Source organism: Antechinus flavipes, chromosome 2 (assembly GCF_016432865.1).
Source record: "Antechinus flavipes isolate AdamAnt ecotype Samford, QLD, Australia chromosome 2, AdamAnt_v2, whole genome shotgun sequence".
Lineage (NCBI taxonomy): Eukaryota > Metazoa > Chordata > Mammalia > Dasyuromorphia > Dasyuridae > Antechinus > Antechinus flavipes.
The window spans coordinates 641,386,893-641,408,935 of NC_067399.1; the positions used below are offsets into that span (position 1 = coordinate 641,386,893).

The following is a 22,043-nucleotide window of genomic DNA, read 5'->3' on the forward strand; positions in this document are numbered from 1 at the left end:
ACACTGCATCCCCAAATGCTCACACTGTCTCCTGCACATGTGTGATTACGCCTGTTGGGTGTATCTTTGTAACAGCTCTCATATGCACCCCCTTTTCTTCTCCCTCTGTGTCACTCCACTAGTGCAAGTCCCATCAAGCCTGTTGGCGGTCCTTCCTGCACAAATCTCTCCTCACTCCAGGCCATCTTGGGCTTCTGTATCCACTACTTTTCAGTCTAATTCAACTCCCCAAACTTTGTCATGCTGACCCCCCCCCCATAGCCAAGCTGCTGGGAACAGAAGACATGTGGTCTCCCCAGAAGGGGTCAACAGCTCAAAGACCACTGCAGGGTCCACAGCCAGGGAGCTCCCTGCCCGGTTTCCGAAGTGTTAAAGCAGGCTGCCAGGGTGGTAAAGAAAACTGACCAGCAGCATGAGGGCAAGAAAAAACAAGCAGAAACGAGTCTGTCTTAGAAATCAAAGGTAATGATTACAGGCCGGGAGATCACCCAAACAATTAAAAGAAGGGGAGAGCTACACAGGAACACAAAAAGGCAGTTAGAGCCCTCGATACCTCCCCAGGCATTATGGCCACGGGAAAGTCATTTTATCACTTGCAGCTGCAATCATTCAGGGGCTGCCTGCTGTGCTCCTGCCACAAATAAACCTCAGCCATTCAACCTGGGTTAAGACCATTCTGAAGACCATTCTTGGCGCCAGGGCCTGGGCCCTGCGACCTTTCAGGCTCAGGGTGTTTTTGGAAGCCCCTTGTGAAATCGGCCACTTATTCTTCACACTGAGCCTAAGGGCATGAGTCACCAGGCCAGCTGTCCTCCCACCCCAGCCACCAAGAGCTGGCATTATCCCATGGGCCTTGGAACGCTTAAACCTGACAAGTCAGTCACAAATGCCAGGGGCCCTTCTTCTCGCTCCCATGTCAACTGGAAAGACTCCAGGCTTCACACACCTAAGACAGACAATCAATCCCCAGTCTCCTCTACAGGTTTTCAGAATGAGAGTAGCTTCCGGAAAATGGGTATTGTAAACATAATGGAAACGGCCTCACAATTCGGCTTCCATCCTCTGGCCTGTCACCACTCAAATTCACCCTTTACACTCCTGTTCGTTATTTTTCCTCAAGTGCTGCCTTCCTCGTGGACTTTCTCATTCAAGCTCTTATTTTCAAATTCCTCATTTTTAAAATGAGAATTCTACTACTTGACCCATAGAGTTGTTATGAGGAGGGAAAAATTAAACTTAAAGTGTTAGAGAAATGAGAGCTGATCAAGTCAATCTTGTCCAAATTTTCTAATGGTTTAGACTGCCTATCAATGAAATAAGCCCTTAGCCTGTTATTTAGGACTACTACTAACTGTGGGCCAACCTACCTTTCCAGCCTTCCCTCTTACTACTCTTCAAATAGAATATCCTTTTCCCCCTCCAAAAAAACCAACCCTACAATACATATACGCGCATTGTGTGCTGAGGACTGTGTGAGGCACTGGGGAAGCTACAAGTTTAGATAAAACATCACCCCCCTCCTTATGGACTTTACAGTCTAGCAGAGGTATCAGACCCCTCCCCCCCTCCCCCCCAGATAAAATGCCCTCATATGGAGCTCAACCAAGCCCCAGAGATCAGCCCAGGCAAGCGCCAACCCTATTTATAGGCAAAGCAACTTCTCCGGAGTTAAAGACCTCCGGTTACTTGGTTAGTGAGAGTTTGGAACTCAATCCTTCCTGCTCCAGGTCTCAAGCCATCGACCTCATCTCCCAATGAATCAAGTGAAGGATCTTTGCGTGTTTATCTGTCTTTTGTCCCTCTCCCCAAAAGAGCCCTTGTAGACACCGTAGCAAGAGCTCGAGAAATAGCTGCTCCAGGAGTGCCCTCCTCCTCCTTCTAGTTCTAGAACTGACCATCCCTCCAGTGTCCCTGTCTGCACAAGAAGAATCAAGGTAATCACCATCTTCCTCCCGTGTGAGAATGGGAAAAGACCAAGGACTGCAGATTCCTCCACAGAAATGTCTTCTTTAAGATTAGTCATACTACTTGACTTGAAACAAGAGAGGCCTGATGTGGGGTCAGAAGCCACCAGCGTGCAACAAGTGGGAACAGCCAACTGGGCTAGGAGGTGCAAGAGGCTGCTTGGCAGAGTGGACCAGAGCCAGCCTGGGGTGCTCCTCTCTCCTCCCGGGGGAGCCTGAGCGCGGGCCTCAATTTCTCAGCATGAGGAACAGCTGACAATCTGCCGGGGTAGAGGGCATTTCCTCACCAGTTCTCTCTGCCAAAGGAGGCACAGGGTAGTTTAAAAACAAAGCTCTCGATGAGACCCTAAGCTTACACAGCAGCAGCTCAGCTTTCCCATTCACCAAGTACTGTCCTCCAAACGGCCTCAGGCCTTGTTATTCCCATTTAACAGAGAAGGAAAACGGCCTCAGAGAAGTAACCCTGCCCACATTCTGGCGGTGAATAGGTGACATGGGTCAGATCGGAATCCAAGCCTTACGGATTTTCCCATGCAACCGTGCTGCCCTTGGAAATGAGAGCTCACATTTATACGGCGCTTCTGACAAGGATTCTAGATAACACCTTCTCATCTGATACTCAACAAATGGAAGATACCGAGGGCCTGTGAGATCAGTGTTGGAGACAACTGCACGAAGGCCGCAGCGAGGCAGGAGAGGAGGACAAAGAGCTAGGCAGGGAGCGCCATCAGATGCCCTGGGTCCTGCAGCACTGTGCCACCCACTCTCATGTTGGCACTGGGCTGGCTGGTGGGGACACATCCTCACCTGGTCAAAGGCAGAGCCCTGCAGAACAAAATAATCTCTTGCCTCATTGGCCAAGTTCCATATGCCTTGTACAGATAAAGTTCAGATGCAGAGATGATGTTACTTGTCTGGGAGAGTGACCGGAGGCCTCCCAAGGGAGCCTGTGCCCCCCCCCCCTCCTCGCCTCAATACTCTGCCCCATGGCTTTCTGTGCCAGTGTTTTCTCCTGTCTGCCCCCACAGCAGGCCCACTTCTCTTCAACAGCTCCCACAGGTTCACTATCTCCCTCAAAGAATCACAGAATCTGAGAGCTGGAACCCCCAGGGGCCATCCGGTCCAGCCCACGTCCAAAAGGAATCCCCACTCCAAAGCACCTGACAAGTGGCCTCTGCTTGCAGATGAGTGGGGGGGGGGGGGAGGGGAGGAGAATGGCCCCATCCACGTGTGGGTGACTCTCACCCTTAGAGAGAAGTCCTGTACAAAGTCTAAATCAGCCCCCAGAGGTTCTACCCTTCGGAGCCCAACAGAGCAAACCAAATTTCTCCTCTGTGGGGCTTCAGTCCTGCTGCCTCCTAGATAGCTCAGGGTCATGCCCTCAGTTATGTGCCCCTCCTCTTCTGCCCCACACGGCCCCCGCAGCCTCTGTCTGCCCGCAGGTCCGGCACAGTGAGGACCTCCCCACAGGCCTCTCTCCACTGCATCCAGCGGCCCAACATCTGCTATCATGGTTTTCCGTCATCACAGAATGGCTGGGCTACTCCCCTACTCAACAGGTTCCAGCGACTCCCCCTCCTCTGGGAAAGACAGCCTCCTGGTGGGCTTGTAAAGCCCTTCAGAACGGAGCCCCCTCAATCTTCCTGGCTCCTAGCCCTGCGTTCTGAGATAGACAATCTGGTCTTCTCCCCGTCCTCTCAGGCCCCTGCCACTCTGCTCCGGCATTCCTGATACCTGGCACTGCCTCTCTCCTTCCCTCTCTGCCCTCTTTTCTTTCAAGAAACAGCTGAAGCACTCCCTTCTTCATAAAGCCTTTCCTAATCCCCCCCAGCTGCCAGGCTCTCGCCACCTTCCTTTATGACCTTGTACTTGAATAACTTGCACACATTTGATATTTATTCCACGGAGATTGTCCCAAATGTCTTAGGGCAGCTTTTGACTGTTGGGATACCCTACATCCCTTGATTCTGTGTATGTACACACATGCAGTGCACACGTCTCCTTAGGTAGATAGAAACTCTCTGACAACAGGGATTGTTTCACATTCTACGTTTCTCCCCCAGCCCCTAAGACAGTGCCTGGCACAGAATGGGCACTGAATAATTGCCAGCTGACCAATTTACTGAACAATTCCATGAGTTGGATTACATGATCCCAGGCTACAGAAGAACAGGTGAGTAGGAGTCACACCTGAAAACCAGGCCTTTGACCTCCAGACAAGGTCAGCACAACTCTAATGTAACCATCCCCTCTTCGCACTTGTTACCGTTACTGTTTTACACAATCAGAATCTGAACAAACTGAATACACGAGGAGTCTATCCAACGTTCCTTCCCCTGGGTGCCTGAAATTTCCAGGTAATCCAAGCATCTCAATCTAGCTGAGGTTTTGCCCTGTCAGGTTTTTTGTTTTTGTTTTTTTTTTTTTTTTTTAACTAAACCCAAATAGCTTAACCTTGTCTGCCAAGTGATAGCTGAAACCCAGCAAACTCCAATCTTCCCTCTTCACTGCTGCCTTCTGATGAGGAGACAACTGGCTCAAGCCAGGCCCCCATGACAAAGGTCTCCCGTCTCCCCACTTAGCTGCTCTATAGCCCAGCAAGACTAACTTGACTGTTTTTCTGGCTTGGCAGGCCCAATACTACTCTTCCATTTCTCTTTAAAATCCTTCTGGGAAATGAGCACAGCAATAAAGAAGAAAATAAAACAGTAGAAATACACTACTGATTAAAATCTATATTGCTATGGCAGCCCCTTCGAGCCAGGATCAGCTCCTAGCTTGCACCAGCTGGGCTTGTGGAGCTTGTAAATAATTAAAAGGTAATTGGAAGGAGAGACCAAAGTATTAAGTGGATTTCTCTCTCTCCCTGGATAAGCAGGTTTTCTACTGGCAGTCACATACATTTTCAGGATTATAGCCCTCTTTCTTCACTTACACTGACATGTGTAGCTCCAGATAACAGTTATATGTGTAAACCAGTTAGCCTTCCTAGACCTGTCTTTGCAGAAATTGATGGCTGGGAGAAATGGGCTCAAAGCTTTCAAATACCCTCCTGAACAATTCTGTAGTCACACACGTACTAGCTAGGCGGTTGCTAAGGCTCCTGTAAGCAAAAAGATGGGGAACGGAGCGGCTCTGGGTCGCTGGCTGGGGAGGGTGACCAACGAAGCTTAGTCCAGGCTGAACCAGAATATCTTATTGTTTTCAGGAAATGCTGATTTCTCTGCCCACAAAAGGACTGATGTATGAACTGAAGCAGGAGGCTGCGAAGAAACACAGTTGGCACCAGTCTTTCCTGTGGCTTTGAGCCCCTGAGGATGATAGTGCGAGGGGAACTAGAAGCTCTACGGTATGGAGTTCATGATTCCTGCCCATGTTTCCTGAGAGCTGACCTTGTTAGTGACCCAGCTCCTATAACAGGATGTAAAGCAGGAAGGAAACACATAAGGCGCAGTCACGCAATGGTCCCTAGTGGCAGGGGGTGGGGAGGGATGGAGAGCAAGAAGGAAGAAAGAATCAGGGAGAGTCTGGCACATTTTACAACTGAACTGTAACAATGTGCTAACCAAGATAATGGAAATAAGGATCAAAGACCCATTTGAGAAAAGAGAAGAGGCTTGGCCTCTTTCCCATGGATTATTTCAGGTCTTTGCTACAAATCCTAAGAGGCTCTTATTCTTCCATTTACTTTCTCACTCTCCAGGATATAAGAGAGACCCTGCTACTGGCCCTGGCAAAAGTCGGAATGAATACCAGAGCAGCTGGGATGATAAAATGGAGGTAACACTGGATTTTGAAATGGCTCTTGGGACCAGTTAACTGGAATAAAAACTGAGCCAGGGAAGGATCTGTATGACCATTCTACCCAGATGCCTCCAGAACAACTCTTCTAGCATTCTGGTGGCTGGTTTTGCTTCTACACCCAGATTTGATCAGTAAGACCTTCAAGGAGGGCCTTTGGAGCTCTGACTGGAAGAAGGCTGGGCAATATATGAGTACTCACCTCTCTTCTGCATGAAGATGAAAAGGTCATCCAGGAACTCTTTCCGTTCGGGGTCATTGTCCAATTCATACAACTGCAAACCCCACCCCCCCCAAGAAAAAAATGATGTCAAATGTCATCCTGTTGATGAAATAATCCATAGATACAAAAAGTTACCTACCCTCCTAAATAGGAACTATGATCCACTCCTACCCTTAGCCTCAGAGAATTAGGAGAGATACTAGAGAAACTATCTATGAAAATAAACTTTCTTTTCTAAACCCAAGGATTTTTGCCACAGACCTTAGCAAAATCTCGAGAGATCTCTCTTCCTCGTCCTCCATCAGTATCATCACTCCAGGTCAAAACACCATTCTGTAAAGGAACAAAGAGGAAAAAAGTTTACAAGGGGAAAGGAAGGAAAAGGAAAGGAAAAATAAGCAAGAGGTCTAGGGAATAATTTAAGATGAGGATAAAAAGATCTTCTGCAATTCAATTATTCTAGCTCATGTGAAATACTGGTCAGAAAACAATCAAAACAAACAGTCCTTCATTCAAGTCTGATATTGAGGTCATTTTATTTTTCATCACATGATTTAAAAAAAATAGGAAGGAGTAAGATGAAAAGAATGCAGTGGGATAGGTGACTTCTTCAAAGGTCTTGGGGCTTCTCAAAGACAAAGACAAGAAATGATGGAGAAATGTATGGGAGAAGTCAGGCATCTTCAAGTACTTCTCCCCGTCACCATCACAATAACACCATCATCATAGGTGGGAAGGGAGGAAATATACACTTTGGCCTCCTACCCAGCTCTGTAAATGAGCAAAAATGGGAAAGAAAAGGCGAGAGGGATAAAAGGAACTGTGTAATGGGCTGAGGCTTGAGTTGATGCACTGAGGTCCCAAGCACATGAGGCTAAATAGTAATTGGACCATACTCTATTAATATATAAGCTTGGAGAAAGAATGGCCCCCACCCACTCTTTGTGCAAGTCCTGATGTGTTGTATAGGAAATGATGATTTTGGTGGGTGGAGGCAGGGGAGTGGAAAAGGAAGGGGAGGAGAGACTGCTTGCATTTGCCATTGCGATGACCTTTCTGTTTGGGCTGAGGCTTGAGATGATGCACTGAGGTCCCAAGCACATGAGGCTAAATAGTAATTGGACCATACTCTATTAATATATATTAATATATAAGCTTGCTTGTTCTGGTTCTGTCCTGGACACCAAACTTTAGGAAGGTCTTTGATAAGATGGAATAAGTCTAAAAGAAGTCAGCCAGAAAATTGACAGACTGGGCCACTGAAAGAAAAAATGAAGGAACTAGAGATGAAAAGAATATTACAGGGAGACAAGATAGTTGTCCTCAGAGATTTTGAAGGGCTACTGATGTAGAAAAGGCGTAAGACTCACTCTACTTAGCCTCAGAGAACACAAGAGTTGACACTACGGAGCATCAATTTCCTTCCATTTGAAGGAAAATGTTTCTAATTCTAAGCTGTCCAAAAGTAAGAAAGAGTTGTCTCGAGATCATTTCAAAGCTAAGTTGAAGTTTTCTAGCCAACTGCTGGGGAGTGGATTCTTCCTCAGTATTGAGAACAAACCACACTGAAGCACGTTCCAATGTGATACATATCTACAGATATTGTTAAAAGGATAGGGAAAGTAAAACTGCATTATTTAGTTGATATGATCAATTAACAAATTCAATTGATACTGAAGAGGATGTGGAAGTAGAGGATACAGAAATTCAGGGTTATTACAGTGGATCTGACGGAGGAGGCTACAATGTATCTGAAAAGAAGGAAAAGAGACCCCGGGGGACACTTACAGAGAGAAAAGAGGGAATCATGGAAGTGGCCACAGAAGCAGAATGGTTATTGAAGGAAAAAAACCACTCGCTATTTCAGGGGTTGTGATCTATCCTTCAAGCAGTCAGTATTTAAATAGACGGTGGTTACATTTTTCAATCATCTGTTTGCGACCTGTAGGGCTAAAATCCATATGCTATTTACTGTGCAAACTGTTCGTTGCAGTTGAAAGAAAACTAGATAGAGGTAATTTTGTTTCTATTATTTAAAATGCTGATAATCAAAGAAGGGGCAGGATCGATGCTTAGGGGAGATGAGATGAGGAGAACTCTGAACGTGGTGAGACAAAGGTTCCACATTTGTTTTGCTTCTCATTTCTCTACCAGAAGAATGCTCTCTGGGCTGAGAGCTGATGCCTGGGAGAAGAGAGGCCCCGGTATGAGAGCATCTGGCTGATTTTTAAAAATCAAATCCATCTAGAAAAGTGAACACTCAAAAAGAACCAGCCCGGGACAATTAGAACAGATGGTGCTGGCCAACACTGCCTCCATTTTTCATGGAGTTCTAGACTAGCCTATCAGGATGTTAGACATGTTCTTTTACTGACATTTAGCAAAGAAGCTGATACAATCTCTCATGCTATTTTTAAAGAAAAGAGAGAAATGTGAGCCAGACAGGAACTAGTTGAAGAGCCAGATCTGGAATAGTCTCGAACGGTTCAATGGAACACTCTCAGTCCCAGGCAAAGAGTTTTCCAGTGGAGTGCCCGAGTGATCTGGGCTTTGCCTCATCTGTGACAAGCCTGAGGTACACTACGCCACTGCACTGTAATTTCAATGGCTCTGGGAGAGAAAGCGAGATCGACATCTTTGTATATGGGGCAAAAAATTGGGAAATGAGTCGCTGCCCATCAATTGGGGAATGGCTGAATAAGTTATGGTATGCAAAAGTAATGATATATTATTGTTCTATAAAAAATAATGAACAAGCTGATTTTAGAAAGGCCTAGAAAGGTTTACACAAATTGATGCTGAGCAAAACAAGTAGAACCAGGACTACAGTGTACATAGTAATAACAAGATTGTGCTATGATCAACTATGAAAGGCTTGGTTCTTCTCAGCAGTTCAGTGGTCCAAGGCAATCCCAATAAACTTTGGATGGAAAATGCCATCTCTATCCAGAGAGAATAGTAAAGAGACTGAATGGAATTCAACATATGCTATGTTCACTTTTTCCCCCTTTTTCTTCTGTTTTTTTTCTCTCATAGGTTTTCTCTTTTGTTGACTTTTCTGTCCCAACATGATTCATGAGGAAATATGTTTTTTTAAAAAAATGTATGTGTATAATCAAAAAAAATATTGTTTTTTATGTGTAACTAGAGAAAATTAAAAATTAACTGGAAAAAAATAAGACTTCTGCTGATGCCTCTTATAAAATCTGTATTAAGAAGCAGAATTTTCTGGGAGAAGCTAAATATCCCATAAGCAGGATCAGACCCACAACCCCAATATAAATACCATGCCAATTAATAAGTGCTTACTTACTATGTGTCAAGCACTGTGCCCTACAGACACCAAGAAAAAACAAACAAAAAACAAAAAAAAGCGTCCTCAAAAAGCTTACGTTCTAATGGAGGAGAAAATATCTAGATAAAGTGATAATAAAGAGCACAGGGTAACCTTGGGAGGAAAGCACTAGCAGCTGGGGATGGGAAGAACATAGGCAGAAAAAGTTTTCTGCAGTTGGTGGTGCTTGAGCACAGTTTTAAAAGAATCGGGGATTCCAAGAGGCAGAGGTTAGAAGAGAAGGAACTCTAGTCATGGACACAGCCAGTCAAAAGACACAGGATGGTGTCATGTGTGAGGAATAACAAGTAAGCCCATAGGGCTGAACTCCATATGATTACTCCAGAGGGAATAAATGTGTAAAAATACAGGGGAAAGTCAGGTTGTAAAGAGCTTTGAATCCTAGGCAGATTATACTTTATATTTTTTTCTGGAGAAAACAGGGAGCCATTGGAGTTTGTCAAGTAAGGGGAAGGAAGGGTGCAAAGCCTGATCTCCACTGCTGAGAAACAATTTTAGCAGCTTTGAAAAGGACGTATGACTGGGGGAAGCTTGGGGTGTCTAATTAATTAGAAGGCTATTTATAATATAAAAGTCCAAGTAAAGGAGAAAAGGGCCTGAAGCTGGGAGCACCCATGTGAATGAAGGGCAGAAAGATAGAAACATAGTTTGACAATAGAGGCTACATGAGGGGAGAAGTGAGAAGAAAAAAATGCTAAACAGGCATTCAGAATTTATTTCAGTAGAATCTGGCTCTGCCTCAGTGACTTTCTCAGCATAGCCTCCTTAAAGGAAGTGAATATATATAAATAAAAAGAGAGAGAGAGAGAGATTGAGAGTCTGGCAGGGTAACGGTGGTGAGACAGAAAGTTCCCCAAACACCATCCTTACTAGAATGAAATGTGCTCGAGGGCCTGGTCCCCTGACCTTACCAGCCGAGGGCACGTGCCTGAATGCTCGGTCAATGCTGACCACACTCATCAGGTTGGCCAGGCCCAGGGATAAGCCCCACTGTAGCACCAGCGGCTCAGCAAAGACAATAACTAAGCAAGAAGACACCCAAAAACACCCCTCGCCCCAGCATTCCGGTGTCATCTGGTAGTAACAAATACAATGAATAATAAAGACAACTGGCATCAGCAAAAGCGGGCGCGCGGTGCTCCTTTCACAGGCGGGTAGGGGGCTGCTCCGGTGCCCAGTGATTTCGGTTGAGCTGGTAATTCCTGCTGGAAAGTCAATTACCCCGTGAGCCCGTCAGCTGAGAGACATTTAATGGGGGATTACTGCCGTTTCTCCTATGTCAGCTGTTTATTGTGGCAGGTCAATTCCTAACTCACTCTAGCAAGAGATCTGAACGCTGGTTTTGTTCACAGGAGAATTCTTCTGTGTAGCTGTCACTGAGAGAGATTAAAACACAGCTTTTTGCTAATTACAGTAACTTCCAGCTGCTCTAAAATGCCCACTTAAAAACCATTTAATACTCTGCTGGGTTGAGGGGCCAGAATACACAAACTGGAATATTTCTACCTAGCTTTCAACAGCAGGAGACTAGGTATAAAAACAAACATGCATGTGTGACTGAGAGCTGTATGCCTTTGTGGAAAGGGCATGGCAGAGGAGAGAAAGAAAGGAAAGAGCCTCCAAGCTGGGGGCACTTGCACCCTCAAGAGTCAACAGCTTCTCCCCCCTCCACCCAAGCCTAAAATGGTCTCAGTTGTTAAATGGGTCTTGTCCCTGGTTATGTGCCACTAAGAGCCAATTGTTTTATATTGGATTACTTGCTGTCTCGGGGAGGAAGGGGGTGGAGAGAAGGGAGGGAGAAAAAATTTTGGAATGAAAGGTTTTGCAGAAGTGAATGTTGAAAACTATGCATGTATTTTGAAAATAAAAAGCTATTTAAAAAACCAATTGCTTGTGGGCCTTAAAAATCTGTTTAGCGATGGGACTGTAATTTGAAATGCCATCAGCTCAGGAATCAGTCTATCAAAACCCAGAGAACAACTGCAAAGAAATGGGAGGTGGGGCCTCACTGTTTGCCCCATCCAGAAAAAGTAAAAACAGCCCTTTACTTGCTTAAAGAAAAATGGATGAGTAATTGCTCACAGCTATGGACAGCTGACAGCCTAACACTATACATTACAAAATTCCAAATACCATCAATGCAAATAATGGGAAAATCCTCACCCTGTATCAATTTTGTTGTTAGAGAGTGGAAGCTGCCTGGAGGAGAAGGGGATGGGGATAATTTCTTCACAGGTGGTTAGATAGATGGATCAATTTTGATTCTAGGTGAAATATCTGCTATTTTCTAGGACAGGATTAATAGTGACATCGAGAGCAAAGACAAGGCTTGGGATCCTCTCACCACCCAAGCTTCTCTATGACTGTTACCCATCCCTCCCCCCCACTTCTGGATGACTGGTTTTAGCAAGTATTCACTTGGTTTTTCACCCTGATCAACTTTTACAAGAGCTGGTCCACTTATGCAATGCAGATTTACAAGCAAGAGGAATCTGTGACAGGGGCTGAGGTGCAGGTTCTACGTGAAAGTTACAGACTCAGAAAAATGCTAAATAAAGGGTCTGACTGAGGTAGGTGGGTAGTGGAGAAGGCAGAGGGAATAAAATTTCTTGCTCTCAGGCTGCTGGAAAAAGCAACCTAAAGAAGACTCTGGCCACTTTAAAGATCAAGGGGTCTGAAAGGAGAGTGTAGCCGAATTGGCCACTGAGCACAAGGTATAACCTGTCCAGGGAAGAGTCTTTGATGCACTGTCAGCAACAGTATTGAATTACCCTAGAAATGCACGAGGGAAGCCAATAACAGCACCGACTGGTCTCTTATTGCCATTTACAACCCCGTCAGTCTTTCCTCCCTGAGAACTCCCTTCCTAAATCTTTGATCTCACCAGGGGTCCACAGGAAACTGACAGTTTGTCACTAAATACCTACCCAGGCCCCAGCTGCACTTGGGCCTGGCTTCTGTATTCCCATTCAGCTCAACTGCCACTAAGAGTTATTTTTTTTTTAAAGAGAGCTATAAACTGTTTTCCAAAGTGGTTCAGGGAGAAAAAAAAAGGCTTTGTGGCAAGGGAAAGTGTGTGTGTGTGTGTGTGTGTGTGTGTGTGTGTGTACACTTGTGCATGGATGATCTTGGGCGAACTATATGTATTCTGAAAGGAGTCAGAATCAACAGCTTTCCCCACAAAATAAATATTCAAACCAAGCAGAGAGCTGTGAGTGAGAATCTCAACCCTGATGGAGAAAGGCAAATGAATGACTCTTGGTCAGCCCTCTTTACTAGAAACCAGAAGGGCCGTGGATCTCAGGCCAGATCCAGAGGAGGCCAGTTTCTTTTATTTACAATTCTGCAGTGCTCTTTGAATTTCTAGATTCCTTCAGGAATAAGGTTCTTACTCAAACATTAGTGAAGAAAGACTAGTGGTCAAGAGTTACCTCAGCATCACCCAACCTTAATCCCCTCTGCCAGACTCCAACAAGACAAATACTCTTGTCTGGGAAGAATGAAATCATGAGACTGTGCTTTACAGGGAGGTGGGGAAATTCACTTTGCTGGAAGAAAGTCCAATTATTCCATGTGCACCAGCTGGGAGAATGTTTCTGTATTAGTGGCCAGAACTGGAGAAATCAATGTTTCTCCCCCCAACCAAGCAAGGAGAGGCCTGGTTTGAGAAGCCATGTTAGAAATGTGTTTAAAGTACATATGACAAGTACAAACGGTTGTTTCCATAGTTAGTCATGAGAATCTTCAAGGAAAATAAGGCTCTTGATTAAAACCAGTCTTCTAAGCCTGGAAAACCTGCACAAAGTGAGGAAGAGCAGTGAAAACAATAGAGCTGTCCGGGTGACAATAATGTTACTACAAAGAACCCACACTGTGCAGCGAGTGAAAATATAAATGCCACAAAAGCCCTCAAAACAGCGCAGCCCAAGGAAGAGAAAACAACTCTTTTCAGCCCTTCACACAAGAGCACAACACTGTAAATATTTTTATTTCTTCAATGTACTGACTGGTTCTGCTGATTTTCCCTGCTTCCTCCTTTCTTTAAAAAAAAAAAAAACAAAAACAAAAACACTTTTTTTTTTTTTTAAGTCTTTAAGGAATAGCTCTCTGGGAACAGGGAGGAGGAAAGATATTAGGGACAATTTAGGTAATTTAAAAACCAAAACTATCAATAAAATGTATTATTGTAAAAATCGTTTTTCTAGAATTTTTATGCCTTATTTCAAAGACTTCAATTTTACATACACCTTATTCACAGAATTACAGAATGTTGGAAAGGAAATGAAGGAATGTCCTTTGTTTGTCTCACTGTATAGATGAGAAGAGGATGACACACTCAAAGTTACACAAAAAGGAATGAACAGATCTGGTGAAGAACTTAGGCTTTCAATTGCTAAGCCCTGTGCTATCTTAACAAAAAAAAAAAAAAAAGAGAGAGAGGAGAGAGAAAGGGAGAGGGAGAGGGAAAGGAAGAGGGAGAGAGGAAATGAGAGGGAGAGAAGGGGAGAGAGAGACACACACACAGAGAGAGACAGAGAGAGAGAGAGAAGAGAGGGGGAGAAGGCAAGGGAGGGAGGGAGGGAGGGAGAGAGAGAGAGAGAGAGAGAGAGAGAGAGAGAGAGAGAGAGAGAAGAGAGAGAGAGAGGAGAGAGGAGAGAGGAGAGAGAGAGAGAGAGAGAGAGAGAGAGAGAGAGAGAGAGAGAGAGAGAGAGAGAGAGAGAGAGAGAAATTCTGAATCTCGAATGGATGAACCTGTTGTCAAGGAAATTCCCACTCAGTCAGAAACTGGAATGGATGGCCTCTGAGAAGTCTACTATCCCGTGTTCTAGAAGAGGGCACAAATGCTGAGAGCTCAAGAGCCACAGCAGCATCTTCTTGGGGTGGGCTTGGGTTGTCATTTGAGGGTGGAGGGGCTAGGGATGGGCAGGACTCAATAAGTAAGCTTGAAATTGGAGAAAAACATGACACGTTCACCAGGACACTAGTGTTTGGGGGAACCGATGGGAGTACTATGGAGATTTCTAAAGGAAGAGGTATGTATGGGTGACGGGGTGAAATAACTGCTATTGAAAAATAAATCTGGTGGGACTGATAGATTTTGTGGTGGTAGGAGGAAGAGGAAGGAGGACAGTGATACTAATCAGGAGGGTAGTCAGAAAAAAGGTCATCATCTGGACAACAGTGATAATGGGAAAAGAAAAGGAGATGAAGCATTCTGAAGGAAGAAGGATGAAGAATAAGGAAGAATAAATCATAACTTCAGGTTCAGAGCATTGGGCAAAGGGGAGAAGATGCTGATCAAAACAGAAAAACTAAGAAAAGGTTCACCAAGCAAGCCTTTGGTAGAAAAGAATGTATGGATTCACAATTCAGTGCTTGTCTGATATAATAAAGCTAACTCCATAGCTCTAAAGGAAGTCGAGATCTCGCTCTGGAAAGGGTCTGGCAGGAGAATCTTTAAAAACCTAATTGTGTTCACCTTCCAAAGGTGTGAAAAGGTGATAAAGGGGGAGTCCTTGTTTTAATATCTTTTCCCCAGAAAAACAGCTTGGTATAATGGAAAGAGTGCTGGGCCTAGTGGCCCTGGGTTCCAATCTCAGCTCTTTAATGCATTTTCCTTCATGACTATGGACAAGTCACTCCACCTTTCTGAACTACGATTTCCAAGAGGCTGGACCAGATTATTGAGATTTCTACCATGTCATGGAACTTTAAATGTTCTTCCAGTTCTTGCTCTTTTACTGTGATTTAAAAATAACACCCCCCAAACTTTTCCCCCTCCTCCCCTACAACATTCTCCCCATACCTCTGAGACTCTCAGGAGCTAGATCAGTATTCCTTAGAGCTGTCTTTCCCTAGAGACAAGAGGGCCTGACTTTAAAAAGCAATTAAGAATCCAGGCTATTTTAGGATTACCCTCTGACCACCTGGAATATCTTATTAAAGCAGAGCTCAGATGTCCAAAGTAAGTTGTGCTTCCCATTCCCCGCCTCTCTCCAAGGCCAGAGTTAACCCTTTCTTAAAAAGGATGTTTGATTTGGAGAAGAAAAGTCAGTGGTAACCCAATACTTCTCCTCCAAGCAGAAAGGCTGGCATTTGAAAGCATGGTTACTATTTTTCTGTTTGAACTCTGAACAAGGAATGACAATAAGATAGCTTTGGGGGTCCTTATAAGAATAAAAATGCTAAGGATTAGTCTAAGAATGAATAAAAGGGGCTAACTCCTTAGCAAGTGATTTTCCTCTCATTGAAGGTGTTTAAGTTGAAGCAAGATGACCATTTTCTGGAGAGGTCAATAGAGAGGGCGATTTTTCCTCTAGAAAGAGCTGGACTACATGTGGCCTATGGTCTCTTCCAGATCCAGAATTCAATGAAAATGAAAGGAACAGGTCACCAAGTCATAGTGTTTGTGCCTTCTATTTTCTCCTTTTAGTCAGAAAGCCTCTATGAAGTTTACTTTTCTATCCCCTTCAGACAAAGTTTTCAAACCGTGAGAGATGCAGCTACAAGCATCCCTGGGCATTAAACCTCACAGTTATAGGACAGTTTCCCTCTTAGAGAGAAAGAGGAAGAGAAAGCATTTCTGGGTTTTTGTCAAGCTGAGATGCTTTATAAGTTTAGAAAGATGAACTCTGAAATTCAAATCTCACTAGTATTTTAGATGACTGTCTGGATTTATAAATACTCAGAGACTAGCTTGCCTTCAGCCAGGCACATAGTTCTCCATTTTTAACTTATTACAGTCTTTCCAAGCTTAGTCTGATGTTGCAATGTCAAAAGTCCATTTTCCAAATCTTAGCATGAAGAGAAAAACAAGAACGCTCTTTGCACTCCCACCAACTTCAACCACAAACCAGTTGGAGTTAAATGAGATGCATAAAGGGGCCAGGACAGGGATTAGGGGAGAATCAGCAGAAATTCCTTCTGTAGGTGGAGTAGAGGCCCAGGAAGTGAAACAGATGCTGATATCCTGATCTGTGGGACTCCAAAAGCCTCAGATAAGATCGGGATTTAGTGCTCCGCTGCAGGCGCTGAAGCAGAGGAGGACTGGAGTCATAATTAACAGATGCACACCTTCCTTTGTCAGGTAACCTAAGCAGGAACTAGCAACAATCCAGCCCACCTTTGACCAGTAAGAGATCAATTCAGAGTCTGTGGCTTGGAAAATACCACTCGAATTGAAGGGTAGAAATGAGCAGGTGGGGGTGGGGGAAGGGAAGGCTTGCAGCTCAAACAACCTGTATTTTGATTACATGATAACAGCCTTTCTAAAACACTTCCGTTTTACTGGAAGAAAATCAACAGCAGTGATGAACACTTTGAACACTTTTAATTACCTCCATGTGCAGAGCCTTAGACCAGTCCAAGAGTAGAGAAGCTGTTCAGATGAGACACAATCCCTGCCCCCTGGAACTTAGCTTAGGACAAATAACTACATTAAGTGCATCCACACAATCACCACACTGCTCAACTGGGCCAACATGCATCCCAAAGGAATCCCCCTGGAAATTGCTCCTCCACTCTCTGTCCCTCTCTTGGACATCTCTAATTGATAAGCATTTGTTTTCCTTACATCCAACCTAAATTTGTTTCTCTGCACTTGCTACCTGTTGGCTTCTGGTTCCATTCACTATAGTAAATCAAACCAATCTATTCCTTCTTCTACATAGCAACCCCTCAAATCCTTGAATTCAGCTGTTACATCCTCCCTGAGCCTCTCCCTTTCTTCAATCATCCCTAGAAGGAAAGAGGGAAAGGGCCCGACCTGGGATTTCATGGATGTAGGAACTGCAGTGAGGGGCTTCCCCTGAATTTGAATTCAAGAATTAAAGAAAAAGTTGGAGCTAACATCACGTGCCAAGAAATGAATCAGTACATGGAGAAGTGCATGGAGACTAAAGAAGCACCAAGTCACTCTTCCACATATATCCAGGAAAATCACACATCTATGCCACAAAACAGAGCTCACATGCTCCTTTAGTTACCAATCACAAGTACTACGTGTGCATATGACACTTAATACAATAAAGATCCTCTTTGTATCTAAGAGGCAAAAAAAAAATCTTAGAGATCACAAGATTATAGACTGAAAGCAGATCTCAGAAGCCATTGAGTACATTCTCTTCATTTCACAGATGGAATAAGAGGTTAAATACTATAAATCATTGAAAAGGCACTGTTGCGCATGGCTAACATAGATTTAGCTAATGTAGTTTTGCAAGATTTCATGGTATATTTCTTGCCTTCTCAATAGGTGGAGGAAAGGCTGGAGGGAGGGAATATGGAATTCAAAATAAAAATTTAAAAAGAAAAAAAAAACAACTAAATGAACCAATGGTATGGCCAGGAATCAAATGCCAAATGACTAATGATGTATGTAAGTAAACTTTTGGAAGTTCTATGAACAGTCAAGAGAGTCAAGTGTCAAGGAAAGAGATTTAGAAGGCACCATAAATTACTCCCTAAGGATATGAGTCCAGTGGGATGATCAAGAAAGCAAATGAAATTCCAGGCAACATTAGGAAACACAAGTTAACTCAGTGTATTTGCACCTGAAATGCTTCATTAAATTTTAGTAATTGTAAAAATAAAGAGAAAATGACTCCATCGCTGCTGCCACCCTCCTCTCCCCCCAAAACAAAAAGACTAACAAAATGGAAGACTTCTGAGAACAAATACATTGGATAAGAATGGCAACATGGCAGAGTAGATATCAATCTACCTTTGGAGCTAGAAAGACCAGAGTCCAAGACCCTCTTATACAGACTAAATGATCCTGGGAAAATCCCGTAACTTTTCAGGCCTTCAGGTAACTTCCTAAGATTCTAAACTACAGAAAAAGTGGTGACTCTTCACTGATAGTTTTTTCATTTGGTAGTTCCCTACATTGAGGAAACCACAAGCCCAAACCCTTTCCCTTATATAAAAAACAACTAATAATGGAAGATTTGGGAGAACTGAAGGAAATCATCTTAATTTGACAAGGAACTACTGATGTGATAAAAAAATCCTTAGAGATTCTCACTAGCCACCATCCTCCTTTTTTTCTCCCTTCTTAGCTAAACCCACGAAAAAAGCTATCCACTCCACACCACTGGCTATCCTTCCACTCTTCTAAACCCTCTGCAATTTCTCTCTTCTAATTTCCCACTCTTCTCCTGATTGCCAAGCCAAATGGCCTTTTCTCCATCCCCATTCTTCTGGATGTCAGCAGCACCTGAAACTAAATTCTCTCAATAGAGGTAGAAGAGGCTTCTATATCAGTACTTTTTCTTAGTTCTCCTACCTGTCTGCTCCTCCTTGCATTTCGGCTGGATCTTTATATCATGCCACTAATCATGGATGAACCTCAAAGCTTTGTCTTGGATTCTCTATTCTTCTCTTCTCTCATTTGGATGACTCCAAGACATGTATGTAGCCCTAAAGTCTGTCTCTTTCTGTCTCTCTCCATTTTCAAAGCACCAACTATCTATTTGCCATGTCCTAGAGGCATCTCAAAATATTTAAACCAGAATTCATTATCTTTCCCCAAAACTCATCCCTCTTCTAGCTTCCCTATTATGTCAAGAGTCTCATCATTCTCCTAGTCATCCAGGTTTACAATCCCAGTCATCCTCTATCCAATTAATCACCAGATCTTGTTTCTAAGGTCTCCCCCCTCACAGTCACCACCCTAATTCAGGCCCTCATCACCTCTTAACTAGCCCAATGACAGTATTTTCTGAACTGGTCTCACTGACAAACCTCACTTCAAACCACCCTTCACACAAGCACCAAAGTCTCTCCTAAAGTGCAGGTCACACCTACTCAGATCCTGAGGAAGCCCCATTACTCCTAGAGTCGCATCATTCCTCTGTTTGGCAGGTAAAGCTTTCCCAACCTGCCCCTTCCCCTTCCCCTTCTCTGCCCTCTGGCACAGTCACGCTGCCCGACCAGTTTCTCCTACATTCTATGCTCCCACCTCTGCACTGACTCTCCCCTGGGCCTGGAATGCCTTCCTGCTCTGCTTAGAATCTCTGGCTTCCTTGAAGACTGAACTCCAACTCCCTTTCTCTAGAAAGACTCTCCTAAACCTGGCCCCCACCCTGCCAAGGAACTGGTGTTATTGGATACCTCACTGCTGCTCTTTGTTTTACACATACCCAGAAGAACATTTCCCTGTAAGAACCTAAGTTCCTCTGGTGTGGTTTCTTGGATCTCCAGAACTTGACCTAGTGCTTAGCATAGAACAGGTGCTTAATAAATACTTTTTGATTGGCTCAAAATTCTTTTCAACTTTTTTTTTAATTCTGAAATTAAATGTTCTGGAAAATGATATTTCCACAAAAGCAAAATACAAAAGAAGACTATATGAAACCATAAATCTCCTTTCATACCACTCACTTCATGCAAAGAGTAGATAATATATTTCACACATTATTTCCAAAATTATTCTACTTGTTGCCTAGGCTTCCTTCTTAACTAACTTCATCTCTCTTCTGTGCTTAAAAAAAAAAAAAAAGTTTCAAGATCTCCCCATCCCCCCTTAAATCATCACTCTGGCTAATCTCCCCTCTCCCACTCCCCCCCCCCCCCCAAAAAAAAAACAACCTAAAAAGGAAATAATAATTAGGTACAGTGGCTACATGCACCTTTTCTGCATCTTGAATCCATACATCCCCTGTCAGGAGTGGGGCGACCTCCATCATCCTGGGTCTTGTGGAAACAGGGCTGATCACTGTATTCATCAGAGCTTTCTTAAGACTTTCAAAGCTGTTTTTTTCTGGACAATAGTATTATCTTGGAAAATTGCTCTGGTTCTGCTCCTTTTCTCCTGCATCAGGTCATGAGACCCAAGGTTCTCTGTATTCCTCTTTTTTTCCTGTTTATTGTGCACAAATATTGAATTGAATTACATTCACATAACTTAATTTGTTCAGCCTGTCCCTACTTGATGGGCAACAAGTTGGATCTAGTACTTTTTTTTTACATTTTTCTTTATTTTCCCTCCTTCATTCCCCCTGGGAGATCAGGGAGTTTGTGTTGCTTTTGACATCTCCTTCCAGGTAAATCACACCTTCCTTATCACACTCTTGGAATTCGATTTCTTTCTACACCAAACAGAGTGTGTATTTAGCTTTCTTCCTCTGTTTCAGGTAAGAAGTTGGGCAGATTGGCCAATTAATCATTCAGCATTTAATGCTGGAAAGGGCATTTGCTGCCCTTGGGAGCTCATCATCTGATGACAGAGAAAACATGAAAACTACCATGAACAGATCAGCTCCGTAGCAGGTAAAGTGGAGACCACTGACAAAGGGAAGAGGGTCCTGAGGAGAACACCAGGAATTTGAGCGGCGGGGCTTGAAGGAAGCCAGGGAAGCCAGCAGCTCCTCCACCCCAGGCCTGGTGCTCTCACCATTGGATTGCCGAAGAGACAGACGCCGCTTCCCTGGAGTCTTGGCTAAACTGGATCATGGGCAGCTCTAGATCTACAATAATTAGTTATGCTACTTAGGTCATATCTCCAGCTTTAGCTCCCGAATTGGGGCTCAGTGCTGGGGCCCGCTCTGGCCCCTGCTGAGGAGTCCTGCCCTGCACCCCTTGGGATTAGGCCTCCCTGGATCTCTGAAGGACCTTAGAACAAGAGGGATTCCCCTGCAACTGGACTGTCAGTCCTGGTCTAAGTGTGACCTTCTACATTGGTCACAGCTACTCTTGTGGTTTCCAAGTCCACACTGGGGTTCTCTCAAACCCTCGGGTCTTGTGGCCTGCAAAGCCAAAAGCCCTGCAGGGAGATAGCGAGCTTGCCTGTATGGGCCCTGCTGAAAACTCCTTTCCTCTTGCTTATAGGCTTCTGCTGACCATTTGTGCAGTTCAGAAGTAGAATAAGACCCTTATTGGAGGTCTCTCACTTAATCGTTATTTGGGAACTGGACAATCTACATAAATTCAGACAACAATTTCTGGGGAAAGTGCTCACATTAATTGATTTTCCTGCCCTATGGCAAATTCACAAAGATAACCAAAAAAACGAGAACAATCAGAGCTGGAGGGGCTACAAAAAGACAGGAGCACTGATAAACTGTTAGTGGAGCTGTGAAGCAGCTCTGGAAAGCAATTTGGAATTATGCTAAGGAACTGATTAAAATGTCCAGATCCAGCTAAACAAAAGGCAGCACACGAATGTAATGGAATATTTACTATATAGTAAAAAAGATAACTATAAAAAATTTAGAAAAGCAAGAGATGATTTACGTGAACTGATGAAGTATGAAGTAAACAGAAAGAGAAAAACAATGTCCAGCCCTTTTTGTAGTGGCAAAAAACTGAAAACTGCATGGATGCCTATCAGTTGGAGAATGGCTGAATAAGACATGGTACATGAATGATATATGTTCTGTAAGAAACGATCAGCAGGATGATTTCAGAGAGGCCTGGAGAGACTTACATGAACTGATGCTGAGTGAAATGAACAGAACCAGGAAATCATTATCCACAGCAACAGCAAGATTATACAATGATCAATTCTGATGGATGTGGCTCTCCTCAACAGTGAGATGATTCAGACCAGTTCCAATGATCTTGTGATGAAGAGAGTCATCTGCACCCAGAGAGAGGACTGTGGGAACTGAGTGTGGTTCACAGCATAGCATTTTCACTCTTTATGTTGTTTGCTTGCATTTTGTTTTCTTTCTCATTTTTTCCCTTTTTGATCTGATTT

At 43.9% G+C, this 22,043-nt stretch overlaps 1 protein-coding gene across 1 annotated transcript in view; it reads right to left on the bottom strand.

Annotated features, from left to right (window-relative positions):
- Positions 1–22,043, bottom strand: part of ARID3B (AT-rich interaction domain 3B) — a 49,030-nt gene that overhangs the window by 15,736 nt on the left and 11,251 nt on the right. The window contains exons 3-4 of the mRNA XM_051982249.1: positions 6,250–6,321; positions 5,968–6,040 (exon numbers count right to left, since the gene is read on the bottom strand). Coding sequence (XP_051838209.1) covers positions 5,968–6,040; positions 6,250–6,321 — 145 coding nt within the window. The remainder of the gene's footprint in view (positions 1–5,967; positions 6,041–6,249; positions 6,322–22,043) is intronic.